The 21,481-nt window shown below is 40.6% G+C and overlaps 1 protein-coding gene across 2 annotated transcripts; it reads left to right on the top strand.

Moving 5' to 3' along the window:
- The first annotated feature begins 2,849 nt into the window (after positions 1-2,849).
- Positions 2,850-20,572, top strand: fam107b (family with sequence similarity 107 member B). Of its 2 annotated transcripts, none has more exons than XM_044194766.1 (4): positions 2,850-3,052; positions 15,851-16,022; positions 18,681-18,837; positions 19,040-20,572. In XM_044194766.1, the coding sequence occupies exons 2-4, from the start codon at positions 15,895-15,897 to the stop codon at positions 19,157-19,159; spliced, it is 405 nt and encodes a 134-aa protein (XP_044050701.1). In that variant the 5' UTR covers positions 2,850-3,052; positions 15,851-15,894; the 3' UTR covers positions 19,160-20,572. The 2 variants fall into 2 exon arrangements, with proteins under 2 accessions (XP_044050701.1, XP_044050700.1); XM_044194765.1 differs by lacking the exon at positions 2,850-3,052 and adding an exon at positions 14,344-14,911.
- Positions 20,573-21,481: the final 909 nt, after the last annotated feature.

Here is a 21,481-nt window from a genome sequence, read left to right as displayed (position 1 = left end):
TGTCTTTTCTGGAGAAATAAACGGGGTTTCGTTCAAACCACTATCACGGTGTGTCTCAGCAATGTAACTGTCCCGCTAAATCTCTTTATCTTAGATGTGGTTTAGAGGAAGAAGAAGTATGAAACTTCTCTGAAACCATCTGAAACGGAAACCACTGACAGATGCAATATTTCTGCTGATCACAAGGGGAGTTGCTTCACTCACCTCGCCTGTTGCCATAGCAGTGAGGCCTACTTTCTTCCTGTAGTGGTTAAGGTTTTAAATTTAACATGACTTTAAATAGCAGTGAAAGTGTTTGTTTTAATTAGACAAACCTGTCTATCAGAAATAGATGAGATAATATACAAACTACACTAACTAGCTACTATCTAAATATTTCTTGGCTGTGAACAGTAACTTCCTGGAGTCTCCACTGGTTGCCTGGCTACTGGTCTCAGCCAAGAAACAGTCGAAACATAATCCCCCGTAAAACTGAAAAATTGTATGTTAGTTATAATATGTTAATTAGTGAGCTTTAGAGGTGCAGGTAGGCAGGTTTTGTTACGTTTGAACAGAGCCAGGCCAGGTGTTTCTCCCTGTTTTCAGTCTTTATGCTATGCTAAGCTAAGCTAACCGGCTGCTGGCTCTAGCTACATATTTAGCGTACAGACATGAGAGTGGTTTTAGTCTTCTCATTTCTCAAATAAGCATATTTCCAAAAATGTCAAACTATTCCTTTAAGCAATAGAAATACATGTGAGGATGGCTTGTGCAGCTTTAGTGATAGTTGTTGCTCTGACTTTCATACAGCTTTTAGTCTCTTATACACAACCACATGCATACACATACACACATACACTGCATACACATCTGTTTCCTGTATGGTGGGAGCTCTGAGCGTGGTCTCTAGAGGCAGTCCTCTCTGTCAGAAGCGACCCCTCTCATGACTCATCCTATTGTTCAGCTCAACACTCTTAGTCACCCTTTTATGAGAAGGTCCTTAGGAATGTTTTACTTCTCTGATGTTCCACTGCCCACATGTTTGGATTTCAAACCCAACCCTTGGGCCGTTTTCTGTTCTTTTTGTCATTTCCAGTAGGCCTGCTCTCGTAGTTGTACAACAACTTAGAAAGATGTGTGCCCTCTGAAATAAGCAGGGCAACACATACTGACAGATCACCATGACACCAGGGGTTTCGGTGAGCGGATTTAGCAGAAGGATGGTGGATAAGCAGATCCACTGACCCTTCATCAGTAAGCAGATTACGCTTTATCACAAAGAATGCTCAGGATATTCAGTCTGTGACAATAACACACAGCAAACTGATCTGTTGTAATCAAAGTGAAGAATGCTGAAAAGATCTGCCCTAGGGAATAATGAAAACTTCACCCCTAAGTTGTTAAAAAAAAAAAAAAAAGAGCCATCATTTTTGAAGGACACTATAGTCCTGAGTAATTACAAATGCCATGCAGCCAAACATTGTTCAAACCCATAGAATATGCTTAAATAGTGGAGATCACAAACTTACCAAAGATACCAAATAGTCAGGCTGAATTTTGTAGAAATGTGTATAAAATAATTCACAGCACATCTGGAATATTTCCACTTGATGGAATGATGCAGCCATAAAAATCTGAGCCTTTGGTTTCAATATTTCACTCAGTTTAAACATGATATCGCTTCAATGAAGTGTTGAAACAAGAGAACACATATGATGGTGATATGATAGCTTAAAGTTACTTAAAGCAGCATGAATTGGTTGTTTTGGGGGTGTTTTGGCCAACTGGGGACAGCGCAACAAGCCGTAAAAATAACACTGACATAAAGATGTTCTGGCAAACATGTTATATGTTTTTAGCCTATTCACACATCCAGAAGACACATAACTACATTAGCTTTCATTTGGAGTTTTGTTTCCAACCATCACATGAATAAAAGTCCTAAATGTACTGTTTTAGATCTGTTTTGGTCTCCATCAACTTTAGAGAGAAGTAACTTTGTTAAGCCTAATTGTTGCACTATGTCCACTGGCTAGTTGCTCACTTTGACTGTCTGCTGCTTGGTGCTGGGCGTACAGTGGGTTTATCAGAGCTGTTTGACTGACAACACCGCAGCTGGAAACAAGGGTCATGAGAGCAATGAGAGTGAATCTAAACAGTAAAGGTGTGGGCCGTAAAACCAAAACAATGAGCTGAAAGATGCTAAAACACCCTGTAGAGCTGAGGAGAACAGCAGATGGGTGATAATTATCTACAGGTTTGCCACTAAGAGAGACCCCATTGTACTTAGTCATTTGATCCATTGTGAATACAAAAATATTAACAGTGCTGCTTTAAGGGAAAGATAAGGAGGGAAGTATGTAAAGGGGTTAAAAAACTAATGTTAAAATATAATTCAGTTATTGTAATTTAAACCACGTCAAATAATTCATATTGAAGAGGTCACAACTTCAGCAACACTTGTGGCATAAAGAACAACTTTATTGTCAGACCAACGCGTTTCGGCTTGTAGCCTTCATCAGGGTTAGAAAGATATTACACTGCAATATCACTGGAAATAATGAAAAAATATAGTGCAATTGGCCCTAATATATTTTGAAAACAACAGATATCTACATATATCTATAACATCACTTATCACAGGCTTTAACACTTTTCAGTAAGTGATATGGATACTCATGACAAAATGTTCTAATCTAGTGTTAATTTGTGTGCGCGCGTGTTTGTGGGTGCGCGCGCGCTCCATCCTCGCCCCGCCCTGAGCTCGAGGACTCCCCACTCATCGACCTCAGTGAGCAGATGAAGGAGGAGGGGCCATTGCGTGACGTCACTCCACCCCTCCCACACTGCTTAAATTTACATTTTCTATGGGTCCTGACTGAGTGTACGTGTGTGTGCGCGTGTGTATGTGTGTGTGCGAGAGCTATTGAACAGTTTAAAAACGCAGAGTCGTGCGGACACACCTCAAGCCCAAGAAGTGATCCGAGGACGCACTGATGTGCCCTGAACCACTTTGTCTTTACAAATATTAAACAACTTGACTTGGAGAAGTCGCGTCGGGATCGACTTTGAGGTACGTGTGTGTGCGGGTTTGGAGCTCGTGCGTTTTTTGTGAGGTTGTTTCACTAGCGCACTAACAAAAGCAGCACGTTTTAACAGACTGTCTGCTCCCGTCCCAAAAGCAGCAGCTTTGGGTTTAAAAACTGGAAAATAACGAGGAAAAGAAAAGACCGCGGATGAGAGAATGAGATTGCAAAATACAAACTCTTGTTTCATTGTCTTCTTTTGTTGCAGCGCATGACTGTAGCAGACGGGACAGTGAAGAACAAACACGTTGAGGTTGTTTGTACAGCATGTACAGACTACAGTTACATTTACTTTGGAGCTGATAGTATTCATGGCAGTTGATACTTTGTACTCTGGGAGAAGAATAGTAGAAGAAAAAAAATAAGCGTTTATTATCCTAGTGTGTCTGTGATATTCAGAGCAGATATTATGGGGACATGTGATGCTCACGTATGATATTACAGTTGGCAATGTCTGTACACAATTCTTCTAAAATACAGAATCAGTCTTGTTTTTAAGCCAAGTCAAGATTATTCATTTATCCCCAAATCACATATTTGTCTCAGAGGGCTTCACAACACAAGAATTGCTCTGTTTTTCTTATTTGTCACCATAGCCTACAAATAATAATGTAATCTTTACTTTTGCAATGAGGCCCATTTGTGAGACAAACAGCTTTAGAAGAGACCATATTTTATGGATGAGCTATATCTGAATTTGTCATGTGTGAGTAAGACTGTGTGTGTAATAGCACAGCAATGACTACTGCCCTCTGTGTCAAAGCACATGGCTTCAGTCAGAGCTGACACACTGGCCTGTGCTGTCATCAGGCACATAGACTAACTGTCATGTGAAGAGGTGTGTGTGTTTGTGTGTGTTCTTTTTTTTATGTGGCAACAGGTCTGCAAGTCTCAACCTTGTGGTGTTTTTATGTTTTTTTACAGTGTCTTATACTTTGTTAACACGCCTCAGAGAGTTGCTGTCAAACTTTAACAAGACGTTAAACAAACAGGGTCCAACCCAGCGCTAACCAGAGGGTTGAATGTGTGAATGTGTTTGCTGGGTGGAGGCGGAATAGCAGCCTAGCATATACCACTGAGCAGTTTTAATATGTCAAGTAGTTTATCTCTGGATCATCAGATGTGTTCTAGTGAGTGGAGAAGTGACAAAAGCAGGTGGCATGAATGAGTATGTTATACCGTCTAGGTGCAGAGCTTTCAAGAGTGTGGGTGCGTGTGTGTGTGTGCAGGGAGGGGAAAGTTTCTCGCACATGTGTTAGTCATTTGGAGGGGAGTTTGCTAAACGATTTACATCTGTTTTCTGATCTTTGAACCCCCTCCTTCCCTCTTCTCTCTCCTGTTTCTCTTACTCAGTCTCTCTTGCTGTCTTCTGTTTCCCGTAAGGGCTGATGCTGTCACAGTGTGTGTGTGTGTGGTGGGTGTTACAAGTGAAATGCTCTCTGTTCCGTTATTACTGCACTCAAAGGAATTTAAATATGTGAATGAAATGAGTTTCCATTCTATAATGGCATGTGTCCATTAGTGGTTCTGGTGCATTTTTAGATGTATCATTATAGAATCTGAGTCCATGTCAAGGACTCAACCTGACCTCAAGAAAATCAAGGTATTTGGGTCAGGAATGGGTGTGTTTCCAGGAGGGGTAACTGGCAACCACATGTGTTGACAGTATTATCTCCCACAGTCCTGCTGGTCTGTCTGTGGGCACAGAATCTTCATTAGTCAGCAGAACGCACTGATCCTTAAGACCACACTGCACGAGACACAGTGTTGCTGTGTGTGTATGTTTCATGATCAGGCTCTGTTATTAGTTCTTCAGACATTTTGTTCACTGGTGTTGAAAGACTACCTTGTAGCAAATGTTTTTATGTCTTTTCCCCTGAAATGAGCCATGTAAACAAAGAGTGAGGTTTCAGAGGGCTTGGATATGTGCAATGTTCTGTGCCCTTTTCCATGATTTAAAATTGTGAGTCTAGGGCTGGATATTTTTAAAGTTTTAAATTTTACAAATTTGTCAGTGCAATACTTGTGTTTCGATACTGATGCCAAAACAATATTTTTTTCAATACATTACCTTAAGGAATATAATGTTTTCTTCTGAACCACAGTTTCTGCATTTAGCAAAACTTCTCAAATATAACAGTGTTCAGTGTTGTCCTAAACAGCCATACAAGTCAAGCCAGGGCTTTGCTAAATTAAAACTGAGTAAAATTGGAAAAATTATGACTCCAATCAGGAAATATCTAATCAAAAAACATGTAAACGAGACCCAGGGTTTCTCTCAGCATTTTATAGTGGAGGTGGGCCACCCCGCCTGAAACAAAGACCACTTTTACTAACATCATAATTAATACACCTTTATGAAATCAAATATAAACCGCCAGAGAAAACGAGTTTTAGGTGCTATTTCACACAGCAAGTGTCATATATGTAACAAGTGTGGCTATTGTTTAGGCCATCATCTGCTAACTAAACTGCTCACGAGACCAGATGTAGAATCTGGGTGATGTACCACCTCAATTTCCTGGGGTAAAACCTGGTAAAGCCATAGGTTGGAAGGTTGTGCAACAAAGTCTTAGGTTTTACTCATTTTAGTTACTTTCCTCAAACTCAATTTTAGCTTACAAAATACTCATCGTACCTTAGTGTCATTATGTAAAATATCACAATTTTTTCTGTACCTCTTCTAACATCATAAGGAATAAGTACACTTTTATGAAATCAAACAATAATGTTTAGGGAAAAAGAGCAGAGGTGCCATTTGACACAGCAAATGCCATAGCCTCTTGTGTGGACTGTCACCTACTACTTGTGCAATCACAAGTGATGCAATCACAGAATCCCACAACAGAACAGTGGGTCTGTTTACACTGCACTGTAGTTTTGTTGCCATGGTTTTAGATTATTCAGGTATTGGGTTTCCTGATAGAGAGCTGGTGTGGGATGGATGGTGGGGGAGTGTGTTTGTGTGGTGGGGGTCAATTGATAAAAAGTCAGACATGCAGAGGCTTGACTTACTTTGTTTTTTGTTCAGGCTCAGGACTTGACGTTGATTTACTGATCAAAGAGATAAGATATGCGACTAAAACAGAGACACACGCACACATACACGCCCACAGAGACTCAGCTTCTCAAAGAATCCCATTGATTTTCCTGCTGCTGTGCTGGAGCTTCAATCACAATAAAGCACCATTACTGTGCTAACCACTTTGCGTAGTCTTGGCGAAAGGATGACACAAACACACGCACACAGACTCTAAATGCCTTCCTCCCTGCAGCTTGTTAGGTTGAAGTATAGAGAGATTGGGAGTCAGAGCTGCATGAATTGGATTAAGCTCTTTGTAAGTCAGTATCAAGATATATGATCCTGTCTTATTAGAAACACAAACAGGAACATACACCCACGAAAGAACAGAGCCACTTCTTTCTGTTACAGCCTGAAGCCAACAGGGCTTTCAGAATGTATACCCATACAGGCCTTGGAAAGTTTCATCAGACAATGAAACCACATGATTGCCTACTGTCCCAACTAAAAATATGCATGTACATACCGTGTATTTTGTGTCATGTCAAGCATAAAGCAAATAATCAGAGAGAACAAAGACTCTTCATTTGGCCTGTTTTTGGACAATTGGTTACCTCATTATACATGTGTATGTGCATGCACAATCAGCTTGCACCCCTGTGTGTATGTCTGTCTGTCTGTCTGGCTAACTGTAGATTGTCTGGTTGCCCAAGGTAACAGTTGTTATTGGGGTTTTCTCTACTAGCATGTAAACAAAGGAGAACCTCCCAAATCCTCCTCGGTGTGCCCCCCAGCCAATGAGAATTGAGCTCCCAGCTGGGCTCAGCCAGTAGATGGCGAGGAGGGGCGTGACTCTGCTCTATAAGGAAAAAACAGCAGTAAAGCACAAAGCTTTGAATCTGGAAGTGGAACAGACAGCAGAGCCATAACAAAGACTCTTCCTTTATGACTGAACGGCACTTCACACGGCTGAGCCAGACAGAACGGCTGTGGCTTTTTAACAAAATGGCTTTTACACCACTAAAGAGACAGATATTGGAACTGCATTTAAAAGTGCGATGTGCAGTATACAAGCACATGTTTACATCTCAGTGAGGAGGAGCCACATGAAACATGCATGTGCTCTGTCTATAATCTGTCCTCTTAGGGTGTGTCTGTGTAGCAAAACAGTCTGGATTCTGTCCATGTGTTGTTCATCTGTCTCAGACCACCTGTTCTCGTCAGGTCTATACATATACATACAGGACCATGTGTCGGTGTCAGCTGTGAGAGAGTATAGACCAGCCTTTTGTATTTGACTGACAGGTGTGACCCTAAACTGTACTCTCTCACCAATTATTTAGGACATATGTTCAGAATTTTGGTGTGAGTAAGCACTTTTGATTTGAACCTTTTTAAAGAAAAGTGCACATAGGATGCATCCAACTGTTTCTGTCACTCAAAGATGTCAGTGTATGAATATACTAGGTCTCTGGCTATGTGCGCATGTGCCCCTACATGTATATGCTGTTGTGTGCCAGAAGCAATAATCACTTTGCAGGTTCATCACATTCCTACAGTGTGACTCAAAGTGGTGTCTGTGCCTTTTCAATCCATCCCATTCATTCTGTAATCTGCCTCAGCCTGGGGCTCACAACGTGTGGCAACAGGACTGTGCCACAATGAATAACATCAGTCAGTGCTGAACACAAACTGTCAGTACAGGAATGTTTAAATTCAAAGGGATGATCAGTTAGTGCTTATCTGAGTGACATCATCTTAGCAATAAAAAGTGTCCGTTATTGTCATTTTAAAGACAGCTGATTCATCCGAACACATTGGGGCACGTCAACTGACATATCTGGATACTTGCTCATATTGCAATCAACTCCTAAAAGCCATATTTGGAAGCCGTCAAATCTGCTTTATAATCAGACACGATGCAAATGCAGCCACTGTGGTTATCCAAGAGATGCGAAGAAGACACGAAAAAGGATGGAAAGTAACACAGACACAGATTTGAAGAACTACAGGCACAAGAAACGACCATCTTCAAGCCAGGATCACAACACTGTGATTCCAATCAGACCACAGAATCACATTAACATTGTACATAGAATCATTGCCAATGTGATGAATGTACTGGTTTGTTTCTTCACCTTTTTAAATGGAGAACAAGAAGTTACTTGTGCAGAACATAGACACGAGAAGTAGAGTTGTAAGGGTTCCTCTCTTTCAGCTTGTTATCCAAAATTATAATAACTGGTGTACAACAAAGGCCTTTGTGTGATGGGACAGTTTAAACATCCACTTCTAACTTCCTCAACTTCAGCTGCTATTTAATGTTCTGATTCCTGAAGAGCTTAAGGCCCCTAAATGCATACAGTCACCATGAGAAGATGAGATAGAGAAGCTGATGGTGATAGAAAATATAGCCAGGGCGATACAATATCAACCGCGCCGTGTTTTTACATAGACACGTAACATTAACAAACATTTTTGATAAGGTTTGCTTAAATTTGTTTTTAAAGAATTGTGACAAAGACTTGTCCTCGGGGGGATTTTCTAGTTAAAAAATTAACTTATCAGAACTCACTGGTGGACAAACTATGAAATGCCGACACTGTTTCTAAATGATCGCAAAGATAGTTATGCAGATATTTATGGTGTATATACGGCAACACCAGTTTATCTGCAATAAGCTAATAATGACCGATATATCTGCCCAGACGATTTATCGGTCCAGGTCTACTAGAAAAAGGTTGACCCAAACTTCAATTGAAGACAAAGAAAAAAGATGTTTTTACAGTAAGCATTGGTTAGCCAGAGAGATGAGAACTAAGTCAGAGGGCGGGAGACACAATAATTCAGATGTTTTTGTTTGTACTATTATTCCTGGCGTAGTAATGAGTTTGAGTGTTTACTTTTCATCATGACAATCTATAGAGCTACCTAGTACTCCCTTAATGACACCAGAGTTTTAAACAGACACGCACACATACAGTACTGCATGGCTAAAACGCATACCTCCCTCACATGATGCACTATGAGTTACATTATCCTTTCATTGTGTTGGTGTTTGTGCATGGGTGTGCATCTGTGCTTTATGAACCCTAAAACCCTGATTGTAAATTCCCATACCCCCCACATCTCCCTAGTGACATCATCATATTGTGGGAGCAGGGTGGGTGCTTTCAGATGAGGCCCCAGAATTCCCCTGCTCCTCTTCTCATCTTCCCTCCGCTCCAGACCCCTATTCCAAGGCAGGAAATACAAAACAGATCTCAACCCCCAAACTCCCCAGCATACTTTTGAGAAACCATTTTCCTCTTACTCTCTGTCTTTCTTTGTTTCTCCCTCAGATCATCTCATAATTCAGTCCTCTTTGGCCAAATGCTGTGAATGTTAGCGTGAAGGTCTATACTTGAATAAAGATCACATCACATCTTCATTCACCACTCACGCTATCATCTTCTGTAGTCTGGTAGTAACTGTAAAGTTGAGCTATTTACTCAAACTATTGATAGCAGTAGCAGTAAGAGTGGAACTTTGTGTTTGCATAGAGTACGGACGTGTTTGTTTGTGCTCCTGACTAGTTCATGGTGTTCATGTTTTGTCTTATCTTATTGGCTGCTTCTTTCTTTGGCATGCACTGGCATGTCAGTTTTTCCTGAGGGGAGCTTGAGTGTCATTTGTACTCACGTTATTTTGCTTACACATACAGTACTTAACCGAAAACATATTGTGGGTTAGTAGGCTGTTAGTTGATACTGACTTTGAATGTGTTTGTAGGTGCGAATGACAGGAAAACGTGTGTTTCTATTGTTTGATTCTGTGCTCTAGAAATATGTGCATACGTACCCCACTGCGCTGCCCTGCATGATTTATATGTCGTCACGGGGGAGGCTTGTAAATGAGCTCATTGTCACTACTAGGCCCCCAACTCTCTGCTTCTCCTTCACTTTCTCTGTCACTTCCTCTCTCTCACACACACACACCCCTGCTCTCTCTCCCCCACCCCCCCACAGCTGCCAGTTAAAAGCTCATCTATATGTGTGTTTTAATTAGGGACTCCCCTATTTATGGCTGAATGGCCGCTTCATTAACAAAGTCTAGGAGATGCACACCCGGATCTGTCCGGCTTGTAACACACAGCAAGGGGGGGAAAGGGTGTGCGTGTGTGTGTGAGAGAGAGAGAGAGAGAAAGAACAGGGTGTGGGGGTTGCTTTAGGGGTATTGATGATGCAATTTCCCCTGAGGGGTGGACCTCCCATCTGTGAGTGGAATAGACAGAATCTGGCCCAAAAAATAGATAAATGGAGGAAGGAGGAACTATATGGGACAAGAGGGAGATACTGTATCTGAACAAGAGAGCAGGTGGTAAATTCAGTTTCAAGAAAATGTTACACATTTTTCTTCTTTGTCTTGTGTATGCATCTATAATCAGAATATGTGCAGTTCATACCTTTGGTTGAGCTTCTTTTGGTGTGTTAGCTCTCCAAAACTGCAGCTATTATCAAGAAAATATACAAAGGCCAAAATCACAGTTTAGTATTCATTCTTATGGAATTGCTCTTTAAGGAATGGCCAATGGCATCAGTGGTATAGGAAGTACTAATGAATAAAAAAATGAATTGACTCTGCTCTTTCATAAGTCGAATCCCTTTTTCATGTTAGATGTGTCCGTGATCAGCAATTATCAAACCGGATGCTAAAATGCTGATCAATCCTTTTTTAGTAAACCTGACCCCTGCGTACCTTTGTGCAGGATACTGTGGAAAACAAATCCTGGCTCGCTTATGATGGAGTGGGTGCGGTCAGCCATTTACAGCCAATGATGGTTGATGGCCCAACCCCGCCCTGTGCAGAGGTCTGGATGGTCCGCTCTGTTTGTGCCTGGACGAGGACAGGGGGGTCAGATGGTGAAGCAGGCCACCAGCTGCTCTCCTTGCCTTCAATTTCTCTGTCTTTCGAGGCTGCAGCAGGAAGAAGGCCACTGTTGACCCATGAGAGCTAAACCATGTAATTTTTATGTTTTTCACCTAGTCTGTCCATCTTGGCACTGATCCCAACATAAAGTTATCAACCTCTTTCTTCCTTGTCTTCCATGTCAGTAACAATCCACTTTTTGTAATTGTTTGTCTTTCCTGTAGTATTCACAGTGTTGTTTGTCTGCTTCCTAGCAGTGAAACGAAAGAGAAGCACTGATAATGGCCAATTTAGGTTCTCCTCCGCATCCCTCATCATTAGTCTTTCTGCCCATCTGTGCTCTTCTCTGTTGGGTTAGACGAGGAAGAATGTTTTTCAGGCGTACATTTTTTTTTTATAAATGGACATATACATATTTATTTGTTTGGTTTTTTGTCACCAGAAACAAGCTGTGAACCCAACAATAACACATCACCTTTTAAGTTGATATGTTAGCGTACTGTTGCCTATTTACACATCAAGCAGACACAGAGCAATATTAGCGTTCATTTGGAGTTGGGTTTCTGGCTATCTGGCGAATTTAAGTCTAATATTCATTCTCTTTCCGCTCTGTTTTTGGTATCCAAAACGTCTGAGAAAAATATCTGACTCTTCAGTTGCTAAATGATCCAGTATGTTTAGCAACTCGTCGCTAACCTTGTCTGTCTGCCAGTGCTGGGCAGGTAGCATAGTGGGGTTGCCGGAGCTTATAGTTGAAAATAGCTGCCTGCTGCAAAAACACTGCTATGAGAGCAGTGAGAGGGAACCAAAACAGTAAAGTTGCGGGCTCGAAAACAAAAACAATTAGCTGAAAGAAACTATAAAACTCTGTCAAGCTGAGGTGAACTGCAAAGTTGGGTGATAATTCTCTGTGCGTTTATCACTATGAGGGACACCTTTAACATTTTAGCCATTGTTGTTGTAAAAACTATTGTTGTTTTTGATGAGTTTTTTATTGTTGTCTCTTCAGTTATGCACATTTGAAGCCTTCAGGAGTCATTATAAGGCAGCAGCTATTTCCTGCTCCTGAGTGTCGTGTCACTAAATAAAGTGTGGGTGATGGCAGGTCTCCATGGCAACTTTAGACAGGATGACAGTTGAGGGTGAAATTGAGAAATGAGTCTGTATTATGAATGCAAGACTTTGTGCGTGATAGCTCATTTAGCAGAGCTGGCCGCGGTGATGCAATCACTTGGCACAGTGTAGACTCTATCCTTTTGAGATAAGTCATTCTATCAGCTCTAATGCAACCTGTCGCTGTGGGGTACACTTTCACAGTCACTAGTGCAAACACACTTATCAAACACATTTATCCAATTACTTCTTCTTTTTTTTTACTAAAAATAAATGCTGCCATTTTTTCTTTTTTCTTTTCACATGTATACAATGAAAAGAAAAGTCTGTGTGTGAGAGCATGGTATGAGTGATATTTTATCGGAAGCGTATGTGTATAGTTTCAGCCTCTACATGGATTTAACTTTTTTTTAAATTTTCTTTTGCTATTTTTCTTACATAATTGATGGGATATTTCCTGCAGCTGATTCAAAAATGTGACATTTCACAGTATATGAGATCACAGTCATACACAGGTCATGTGGATGACAGGGAGAGAATGAAGTAAACAGAGGAAAGCTGTCTTCAGCCAACTCCCTATCCTCCTATCCTACACTCTCCTCTGACCCAGTTTTTCTCCTTTCTTTTCCATTGTTTTCACCAACTTTCTTCTCATTTTATCCCTGAATTCTTGGACATTTTGAATCCTCTAAGTGCTGTGCCCCTTCTCTTGGACATCTTTTGGAGGCTCATTATCTGTGTGTGCGTGTGTGTGTGTGTGTGTGTGTGTGGTGTGTGTGTATTTGCCTGTTGTCTGTGCTGTAAGGGTGTGTTTCCGAAACCAATAAACAAACTGTTTTAATGGGATTCCTGGAACAGCAGGAAGTGTTGTCCCAAAAACTGTGTATCCACACACTGACATGCTCGGAGGGTTGCCTTCATAGTACACGTGTTGTTATACAGTTGTGTTGCAGATATTAACACATACAATCTACTGTATGTGTTGATGTGGCTGGTCTGAAACTCACACATAGTAAGACAGCTATAAAAGGCTAGCTCTTGAGGCACAACTATGCATTAAATGCAGATCTTTATCTGACCTATATTGAAAACACGTTAACTTGGTTATCTTCAGTACTCTTTACGTGTTAGACTTTAACTGATAGTGAAACACGTTATCTATATATCTTTTTAAGTGAAACCAGAAGGGACATTAAGTATAAAACTACCAGTGATAAGGCAGAATTTAAGCAGGGCCCCAATTTGAGGCTGCAGGTTCCTTTTGAACTCCCTATGTCACTTCCCTTATACCCCTGAGGCACAGAGGAAGTAGGAGCAGATGTGTTAAGCTAACGGACACTTTGACAACACTGCCAGTCTGTAAGTTCCTCTACCCCCTACTACCGGCATTAACAGAAACCGCCTTTGATGTACACAGCACGTGTGTGCTCACACACATCCCCTGATTGCAGCCAAAAGCTGTTCTGCCCACCTCGTCCACCTCACATGCACAAACACTGTCACCGTGTTCTGGCTGTGTCACAAAATGCACTGTGACTTGCGTGTTCCCAACAACATTATAGCCAGTGATGTAGTATGTAGATGAAAATACTTGTTAACTAAACAAGTAAAATCTCTTATTTTTGGAACAGATTCATGAATATTTTCTTTTCCAAACTTGACCCTAAACATGTGTTACTTAAGATGATGATTTTCTGAATTTATTGTATACATAGATTTTAAGATTTGTGTTGACGACATTAGTTAGTTGGCTAAACACAATTTTTAAAAGGTTACTAATCTGTGATTAGAAGGGATTACCCACCACGATGACTATAGGTCACAACCAACTAAAAAACGCGTACTTATTATGTTAACAAGCGTATTTATTATGTGGCATTTCTCTCTCTTTGTTCTGCCATGTGCAGCCACAAACCATGTTTATCTTAGGCTTCTTTGTTATGTAACTGACATGGTTTAGTTTTGGGAATGCAAGAACATTGACCTCTAGTGGTGTCTTTAACTCATTACACCAACCCTCTGCGTGTATGTTTTGATTCTGAGGACACACTCCCCCACCTTTGTGTCTGGCACGTGCAGCACAATGCACTTTGGTACAACTGACGAATGGGATTGGACCACTCATGTTCCAAAATGTCAGTCAGTGTTTTCAGTCTTTTTGAATCTGTCCTTATCAAACGCAGACAGGAGAGACTCACTCACAGGCATTTGAGAACAGGGTTGTTTATATATCTGAGTCATTCCTCAGACTGTGGGAGAAGAAATGCACGTGACTTTGTTATCTAATATTGAAGTGAACAGACTCTCTTGTAGTGTACTATTATACCAATTTACTGCTATTTTAAAACACACTTCCTGGGACTATTTTACCGACAAAATAAAAATACCATGAAGTTACATAAAGTGAGAATATTCATTAATCAGTGAAGAATCTGCTTCTTCAGGGAAAAATTGGTTAGAAACTGTTCTTTGCCTAGAGATGTACATTGAAAGTAAGTGGGCGGGAGTAGGTGAGGGAGGGAGCAGAGAGAAAGAGAAGGAGAGAGACAGAGTGTGTGTGTGTGTGTGTGTGTGTGTGTGTGTGTGTGTGTGTGTGAGCGTAGCTATAAAACAGACTTTGAACTCCAAACAGCTCAGTCCCAGACAACTGTGCAGAACAAAGCACCTCTCCAGTGTGAGGCTCTGGAACGTACTGATAAACAGGACAGCGAGTCTTAATAGCTTTTCCTGGAAAATACATTCCGAATCAAAATAGCAGAGATGACAACAATGTTCAGATACCCCGTCTTTCCTCATCTGCAGGGTGAGTTAAGCCAAGATTGAATTTTGTGCTTTTTTTAAACAGTTGATAAAAGTGAAGTACTTAGCTGTTTTAGTCTTACATGCTAAATATGTTTTAAAGGGGAATGTTATCTCCTCATTTCAGTCTTTTAGATCATACATGTTATCTGTTGATGTGTTCATTTAAAAATTCATTATTTTCAGTAGAGCATGTGAGCCATAAGTCAGATGCAAGTGGGGATATTTTCATTTAGCAAAGCAGACTGGGGAACAGTGGCACTTAGCTGCCATTAAAAGTTATTTTCTGCGGTGTTACTGTATGTACCCTGTGATTAACATGAGTCATTGGTCAAACTTGCTGTATCCCAGTTATTTCTCAGCTTTATAATGGCCTGAGAGGTTACTCTTTGGTCAGGAGACAGATTTCCATATATGAGCTGGTTTTGGTTTGGAACTTTGGTTTTTAACTAATCAAGCAAAATGGCCAAAGGAAGACAGTGTGCCCACATTTGTGGGTCATGAATGGGAATCACTTTTGAGATCATGGAAAACAATGGATTGAATGTTTGGGTTAATGTATTAGCATTTATGAAATATTTATGTGCCTGAAAGATATTAAAAGTACTGATTCACCTCCTCATTATTTTGTATATGGCTTCTTACATGGGTATGAAATGTTCCTCTTCACTCAGTGTGGAACAATTATGTAATTCCAGCGCTGAGTCCCTCCGTCACTATAGAGACCATTCAAAAACTCTGAGCTTATGCCAGAGGATCAGGCCAGATGCTCAAATCAGGGTTTGAAAGGAGTGTAATTTCAGAGAAATAATAGGTCCCTGAAAAATGTTTGCTGTTGCAACACAGATTTAAAGATTTCTCTTACCACTGCACTCCTGCGTCCAAACCCGTGTCGCAGTGATGGTTAATCAAAGGTCCTTTTCATTTTTTTCTGTTGATTCAGATCTGTGTGACCCTGATCTATCGCTGTCACCGGGGCGGAGTGTCATGGCGGAGCCCGACTATCTGGATGGAGACTGTGATGAGCTCATCAAACCCAAGAAGCTGATGAACCCAGTCAAGACCTCCCGTAACCACCAGGACCTGCACCGAGAGCTGCTTATGAACCAGAAGAGGTCAGGAGACAGAAAAATACACCTTCAATGTCTTTCTTATGTGTTTCCTAGTAAACACACGTGGTAATTCCCAGGTATACTTTTAAGGAAGAGATTATTTTATGATTAGAAATCAAAAGTTTTATCATGGTTTATGGCACATAAACAAAACCAGATCAGTGTTCAACAAAGATGGCTAAATTCCAAGCCTGTCATTTGGACAATAATAAAGCAGCTAGTGATATTTCTTTATGTGCAGCACATGATTGGATGGATAATTGTTTATTCATTTATTAGGTGGTAAAACTCTATTGCTGTCTAACAGTTTCTGGATCATTATCTCCATGTTTGTTTATGGCAACAATATCAAGTTTGCCCCTATCCAGAAAAGGTTAGACAGGGAAAAACAGCACAGGGCTAATTAAGTTAAACCTCTACTAATGGAGGGTCAGTTAATACAGTAACCCTGTTACTTTCTTGGGTGTTATCTGATGGTATCCATGCAGACTGTGCTGGTGCTTCTGTAGTGTGTCACTTTAGTTGACTTCACTGGTCCCTCCAACCTCCTGCAGCAGTATTATGTTAAGCACAGGATATACAACTTTCATGGTAGCTATTATATAAAACCTCAAGTGCATTAGTGTGTCAAAAATTGGTTATGTAAAGGTCACACAGATATACTGTACAGGATAAACCTGGTCTGGCTGCTAATATTAATACTAAATAATGCAACACAGGATTTCATGCAGTCTGTGTGACCATCCATGCATCAGTGTGAATACACATGCATACTGGGGCCTATGTTCACCCTTTTGGCACTAAATGTTGTATTTTCTCTCACCAAACAGTGCCGGCAGCTTTGTCCCTGTGCTATAAATAGCTGCGTAAACATACTTGCTGTTGACAGCTGTTATATCACAACAGCGATGCTCTGTCTTAAACAGGTCAAAGTGTGAGGTGCTTTTGTAGTGATGGAGGCAGGGCATTAATGAATGATGGGAAAGAGGCCAGGGTGGGCAGGATAAGGAGGCCATGGAAGAATTTAATTTAAAAAAAAAATATTAGAAAAAAAATTGCGTTCCAAATGCTGCAGAGTATTGTTTCTAGTCGTCTAGACGGATAATGTCCCAGAATATGAGTAGACGTCTATGAGGAAAAATCTAGTGGGCTTTTGGGGGAATGAACTTGTTTTGATTGGGCTCTCTATCGTGTACTGTATGGCTGTATGAACAGAAAAAAAAGTGTTATGTAATCAAGATTACAAAACAGTCTCTAGCTGAGGGCCTTTCTCTGCCTTTGCTACCTTCGCTGTGGTGACCTTTCCCAGACACACACACATATCCAGAGGAATTTCAGAAATTCAGCCACCAAGACTGAAGCATTTGAGCAGATGGAGGTATTGATGTGTGGGATTTTGAGCACACATTTTTCCTAGTCTGCTAGAGGGTGTGCATTCATTGGAGGGGTCGTGGATAGGAGGGTCAGTGATTATGTAAACGTTGCCCACAGTGAAGGTTGAGAGTTGAGTAAGCATCTTATTCCTTTAGTGACCCTCCTCCCTTTCTGCTCGAGGTCTTTGAAAACAGCCTGACCCGATCACATCTTTTACCCTCTGCTCTGCTTCAGCCCGTTAAGTGCTTTCATAAGACCCTCACTGTCATTAAGTAGTGCCTTGTTGTAAATTAACTCCCACTCCTTCCTGGGACATCGTGGGCTTGGTTATGTAATCTTCAGGATTTAATAAGGCATTGTTGTTGCTAAACTGCAGACAGGTAGACACACTGTGTTTTCTTTAAAGAACCGATGCAGCCTGTGCAGTCAGGCTTTCGTGGCAAAAGGAAAATCAGTAACCACGAGGAGAGTAAAGTAGTCTGTATAATATGTTTTTAAAATTGAATTTCTGAAGGGCATGGAGATCTTGCCCAACGGATAGCCTGTCCTTTTTTTCTTGTGTGGCACTTCATTGTGCCTCCCTAATCCTTTGTTGTTTATTAGCTTTTGCCTTTCCTTGCTGACTCCAACCCATCTCTGTTCCCCTCTGTCTTAAGTACCCATACTCCCAAGCCTCATCCTCAGCCCCCCCTCCTCCTAATTTGGAGGAATTTGGAGCATTACATAACATTTGGTATTTTTGCTCTTCTTTACAAGACACACTCACACTTTACTAAGATATCCCTTTCCTCGTTTTGAATCTTGCAGCACAAACCCAGGCAGTTGTGTAACAGTCCTTCTGATTTCCCAGCAACTTATCACCCCAAGACAGTTTCCATGTGAAGAATATGTTAGGTAGTTTAAGATATGAGTTGTTATATTGGGATTGTTTTAGAAAACGGAAAGAAAAGGGAAAAGGGCCCATGGTTGCAGTGCTCTTTTCCAAATTCAGCTCCAATGCTTGCAAACATCATATAGGCAGATTCATAAATGTGGAACAATCTGTGATTGGCTCAAAATCAAAACCTTCCTGAAACAAGACTGACATGTTTAATCCAGAACATCTAATATAGATCTGCATGTCAAACTAGAATGAGGTCGTGGTCATCATCTGTTGATGCATGCATGAATGTGGATGCTAATCTCCCCTGTGAGTGGGCCTCTGTAGTGTCATTAGCATGGGTTGTCGGAGGTTGTTCATTAAGCTTTATTTTAGTAACATGCTGTTTCACTGATTCCTCTGCACAGGGGTCTGGCTCCTCAGAACAAACCTGAGCTCCAGAAGGTTCTGGAGAAGAGAAAGAGGGAGCAAGTTCTCAAGGCTCAGAAGGAGGAGCAGGAGGCCCACAAGAAGAGGAGCGACCTAGAGATAGAGCTCATGAAACGACAACAGAAACTAGAGCAGGTAAATGATTGAAATAATGAATATAAACTGTCACTTTAGCACTTAGATGGATGCATGTTGTTGCTGCATCTGATCACATGAGAAAATAAAGATTAACTTGTCACAAGCTGAAACAAGATGCAGTTTAAAGATGTTGCTATCAACAGATTATCATCTCTATAATTAGTTGAATCTAAATTTTCCAATGTCTGTGTCTTTGCAGCTGGAGCTGGAGCAACAGAAAATTGATGAGGAACAAGAGAACACCCCCGAGTTTGTGAAGATGAAGAGCAACCTGCGCAGGACCAAGCAGGAGACCGACGGGGAGGAACGAACCACCTAAAAACCAGCAGGGGTGTCTGGGTCTGGCTGATAGTGCGCGTGTTTGTGGGCATGGAGACGTCAGGAGTGTGTGTACAAAAGAGAGGCCGTGTTGTCTGTGGTGCACGGTGGTGACCTGACCGTGGTCTGAGATGAACTTCCTGGCTTTCCCAACCTAGCTATTCCTTCCTGCAGTGAGGAGAGAGACTTTAAAGACTAAAGACCCCCCTCTGTCTGCCTGCCACGGACCGCCAGTACTCACCTCTGCTCCTCACACCCATCCAGCAGCATACAGCACCCCTTGCAGGAGGGACCTACCACAGACATGTTACATGTTACACGCCTTTCAACAAGGGCGAGCAAGCTTCCAATGAGCTCTGATGGAGAAACAACCAAACACACACACACACACAGGAGTTTTCATCCCCTCTGTTTTCACTCCTCTCTCCACAGCAAGCTGTCGTTTCTCTTTACTGTTATCAATGTTGTTATCGTTGTTGGTTTTTTGTTCTCATCTTCAGAATCAAATAAGGAAAAGTGGACACTGGATGGACTCTTGAAGCTGTGTAATGTAAAAGCCAAACAAATGTGTTTTTGTTATTTATGTTTGTAGCTTTTAGCCCAGATATAGGGGAGGACACTTTTAGTCGTTCTGTATTTTAGTTTGTTTTACAGCATCGTTTATGAAGCCAGAACAAGACAAAAGGAGTGTATGGTTGTGTGAAACACTCGAGTTTGCTTTATTATTATTTTTTTAAATTCTAAACATGCCATTTCCTCAGCTAATGCAATTTTGAGCAATAGTAGAACTCCCAGGCATGAGAGTGACTTTTTCTTTATATATTCTGTTGTTTTGTATGAATAAAAGTGTTACTTAATAAATAATTTAAGTTTGTGTTAGGTTGGTCAATAAGAATAAGCCTTGATCCCTGTCTGATCAGTCTTTGTGTGCTTTTATGAACAAAAAGGACTTGATAGAAAGTGTAGGCCACCTGTCATAAAAGATACTGACTGGTAATTCTTGGGATATCTGAATGGCTCCTGAAACAACTCTGATAAGCGTCCTGGAACTTAATCACTTTAGTATTTTGTCTTTATTTACAATGGAGCCATAGATTTGCTGAACGATCATTTAAATCAGTAAATCTGAATTAAAGTGGCCATCTGCAAAACAACTTGCATATGTAGCCATTACCATACACAAATTCCAAAATGGTTACTCATGTGAAACTGTGATAATTTTGGATGTTAAAGGGCACATTTAGTGGGTTATTTCAATATCTCACACAATAATATTATGGGTCTAAAATTCTGGTTAGTGGGTCTCCAGGAGATGACAGCTATTATTCTCATCGGAAGAATCAGATTTATAACAACATAACCCTGTGTTCTTCTCCAGAATCTTCTTTTAAATAAACATAACTTTAACACGTTCCATTTATTTTTCTTTATTTTGTGTGCTGCTGGAGTCTGTGTATTTATTATCTAACTAATAGCAGTCTTTATTTTCTGAATGGAACGTGATGCAAAAATAACAGCAAAGCAGTATGCCTATAAAACAGAGCTTATCACTGTGATAAGCTCTGTTTATTTAGCCTGAAACTGATGTTGATTTTGCTCACAGATTGCCACAGTCAGCTGTCTAGAGTATTTAGAACAGAAGCAGGGTCTCGGTTAGGCTGCAGCTGGTTTTCAGTGATGCACTTACAGATCTGGAAAGTGGCAAATCAGAGATTGTACTACATGTAGCACAACCTAGAATCCAGCAAAGTAATCACACATAATATTTAATAATGAATCAATAGTATTTTCATTGCAATTGTTGGCAGTAGGAGGTTAAAATGGGCAACATTATTTGTCTGGATTCTTTGCTTTGAAGAGTAGCACAACAACAGCTTGCACTATTTCCATCAATGAGATGATGTTCATGTTGAATATGGAAATTGGACTATGTAGTGGCACTAATAATATGGGTCCTGGGTCACTCTAGGGTTGAAGGCAATAAAAAAGCAGCTTAAAGTCTACTCTTAAAAATAAAACAGAATTTGTGGTTTTGATGGGTAAAGCATAATAGCAAAGTAGCCTATAATTAAAGATGAGCTCAGAAAGGCAAGATGGTCGAAACAAGCGAAAAAGGAAGGTATTATTTCAAAATAAAGAAGCATTGGTAATAATCCAGAGATGTTAAGAGTTTTAGGCATACATTTCTTCTTTTTGGTTACAGTTTTGACCAAATAAGTACACAAGTCAAAACAAACAACAAAGTTACACATATTGATTATTAGCAAAAAAAATAATTATATTTTAAAAATATATTTTAATTTAAGTTAGACTTGTACGTTTT

Source organism: Siniperca chuatsi, linkage group LG4, assembly GCF_020085105.1.
Source record: "Siniperca chuatsi isolate FFG_IHB_CAS linkage group LG4, ASM2008510v1, whole genome shotgun sequence".
Classification (NCBI taxonomy): domain Eukaryota; kingdom Metazoa; phylum Chordata; class Actinopteri; order Centrarchiformes; family Sinipercidae; genus Siniperca; species Siniperca chuatsi.
The sequence above is the reverse complement of the archived record's forward strand: the minus strand, read 5'-3'. Positions and strand labels throughout refer to the sequence as shown.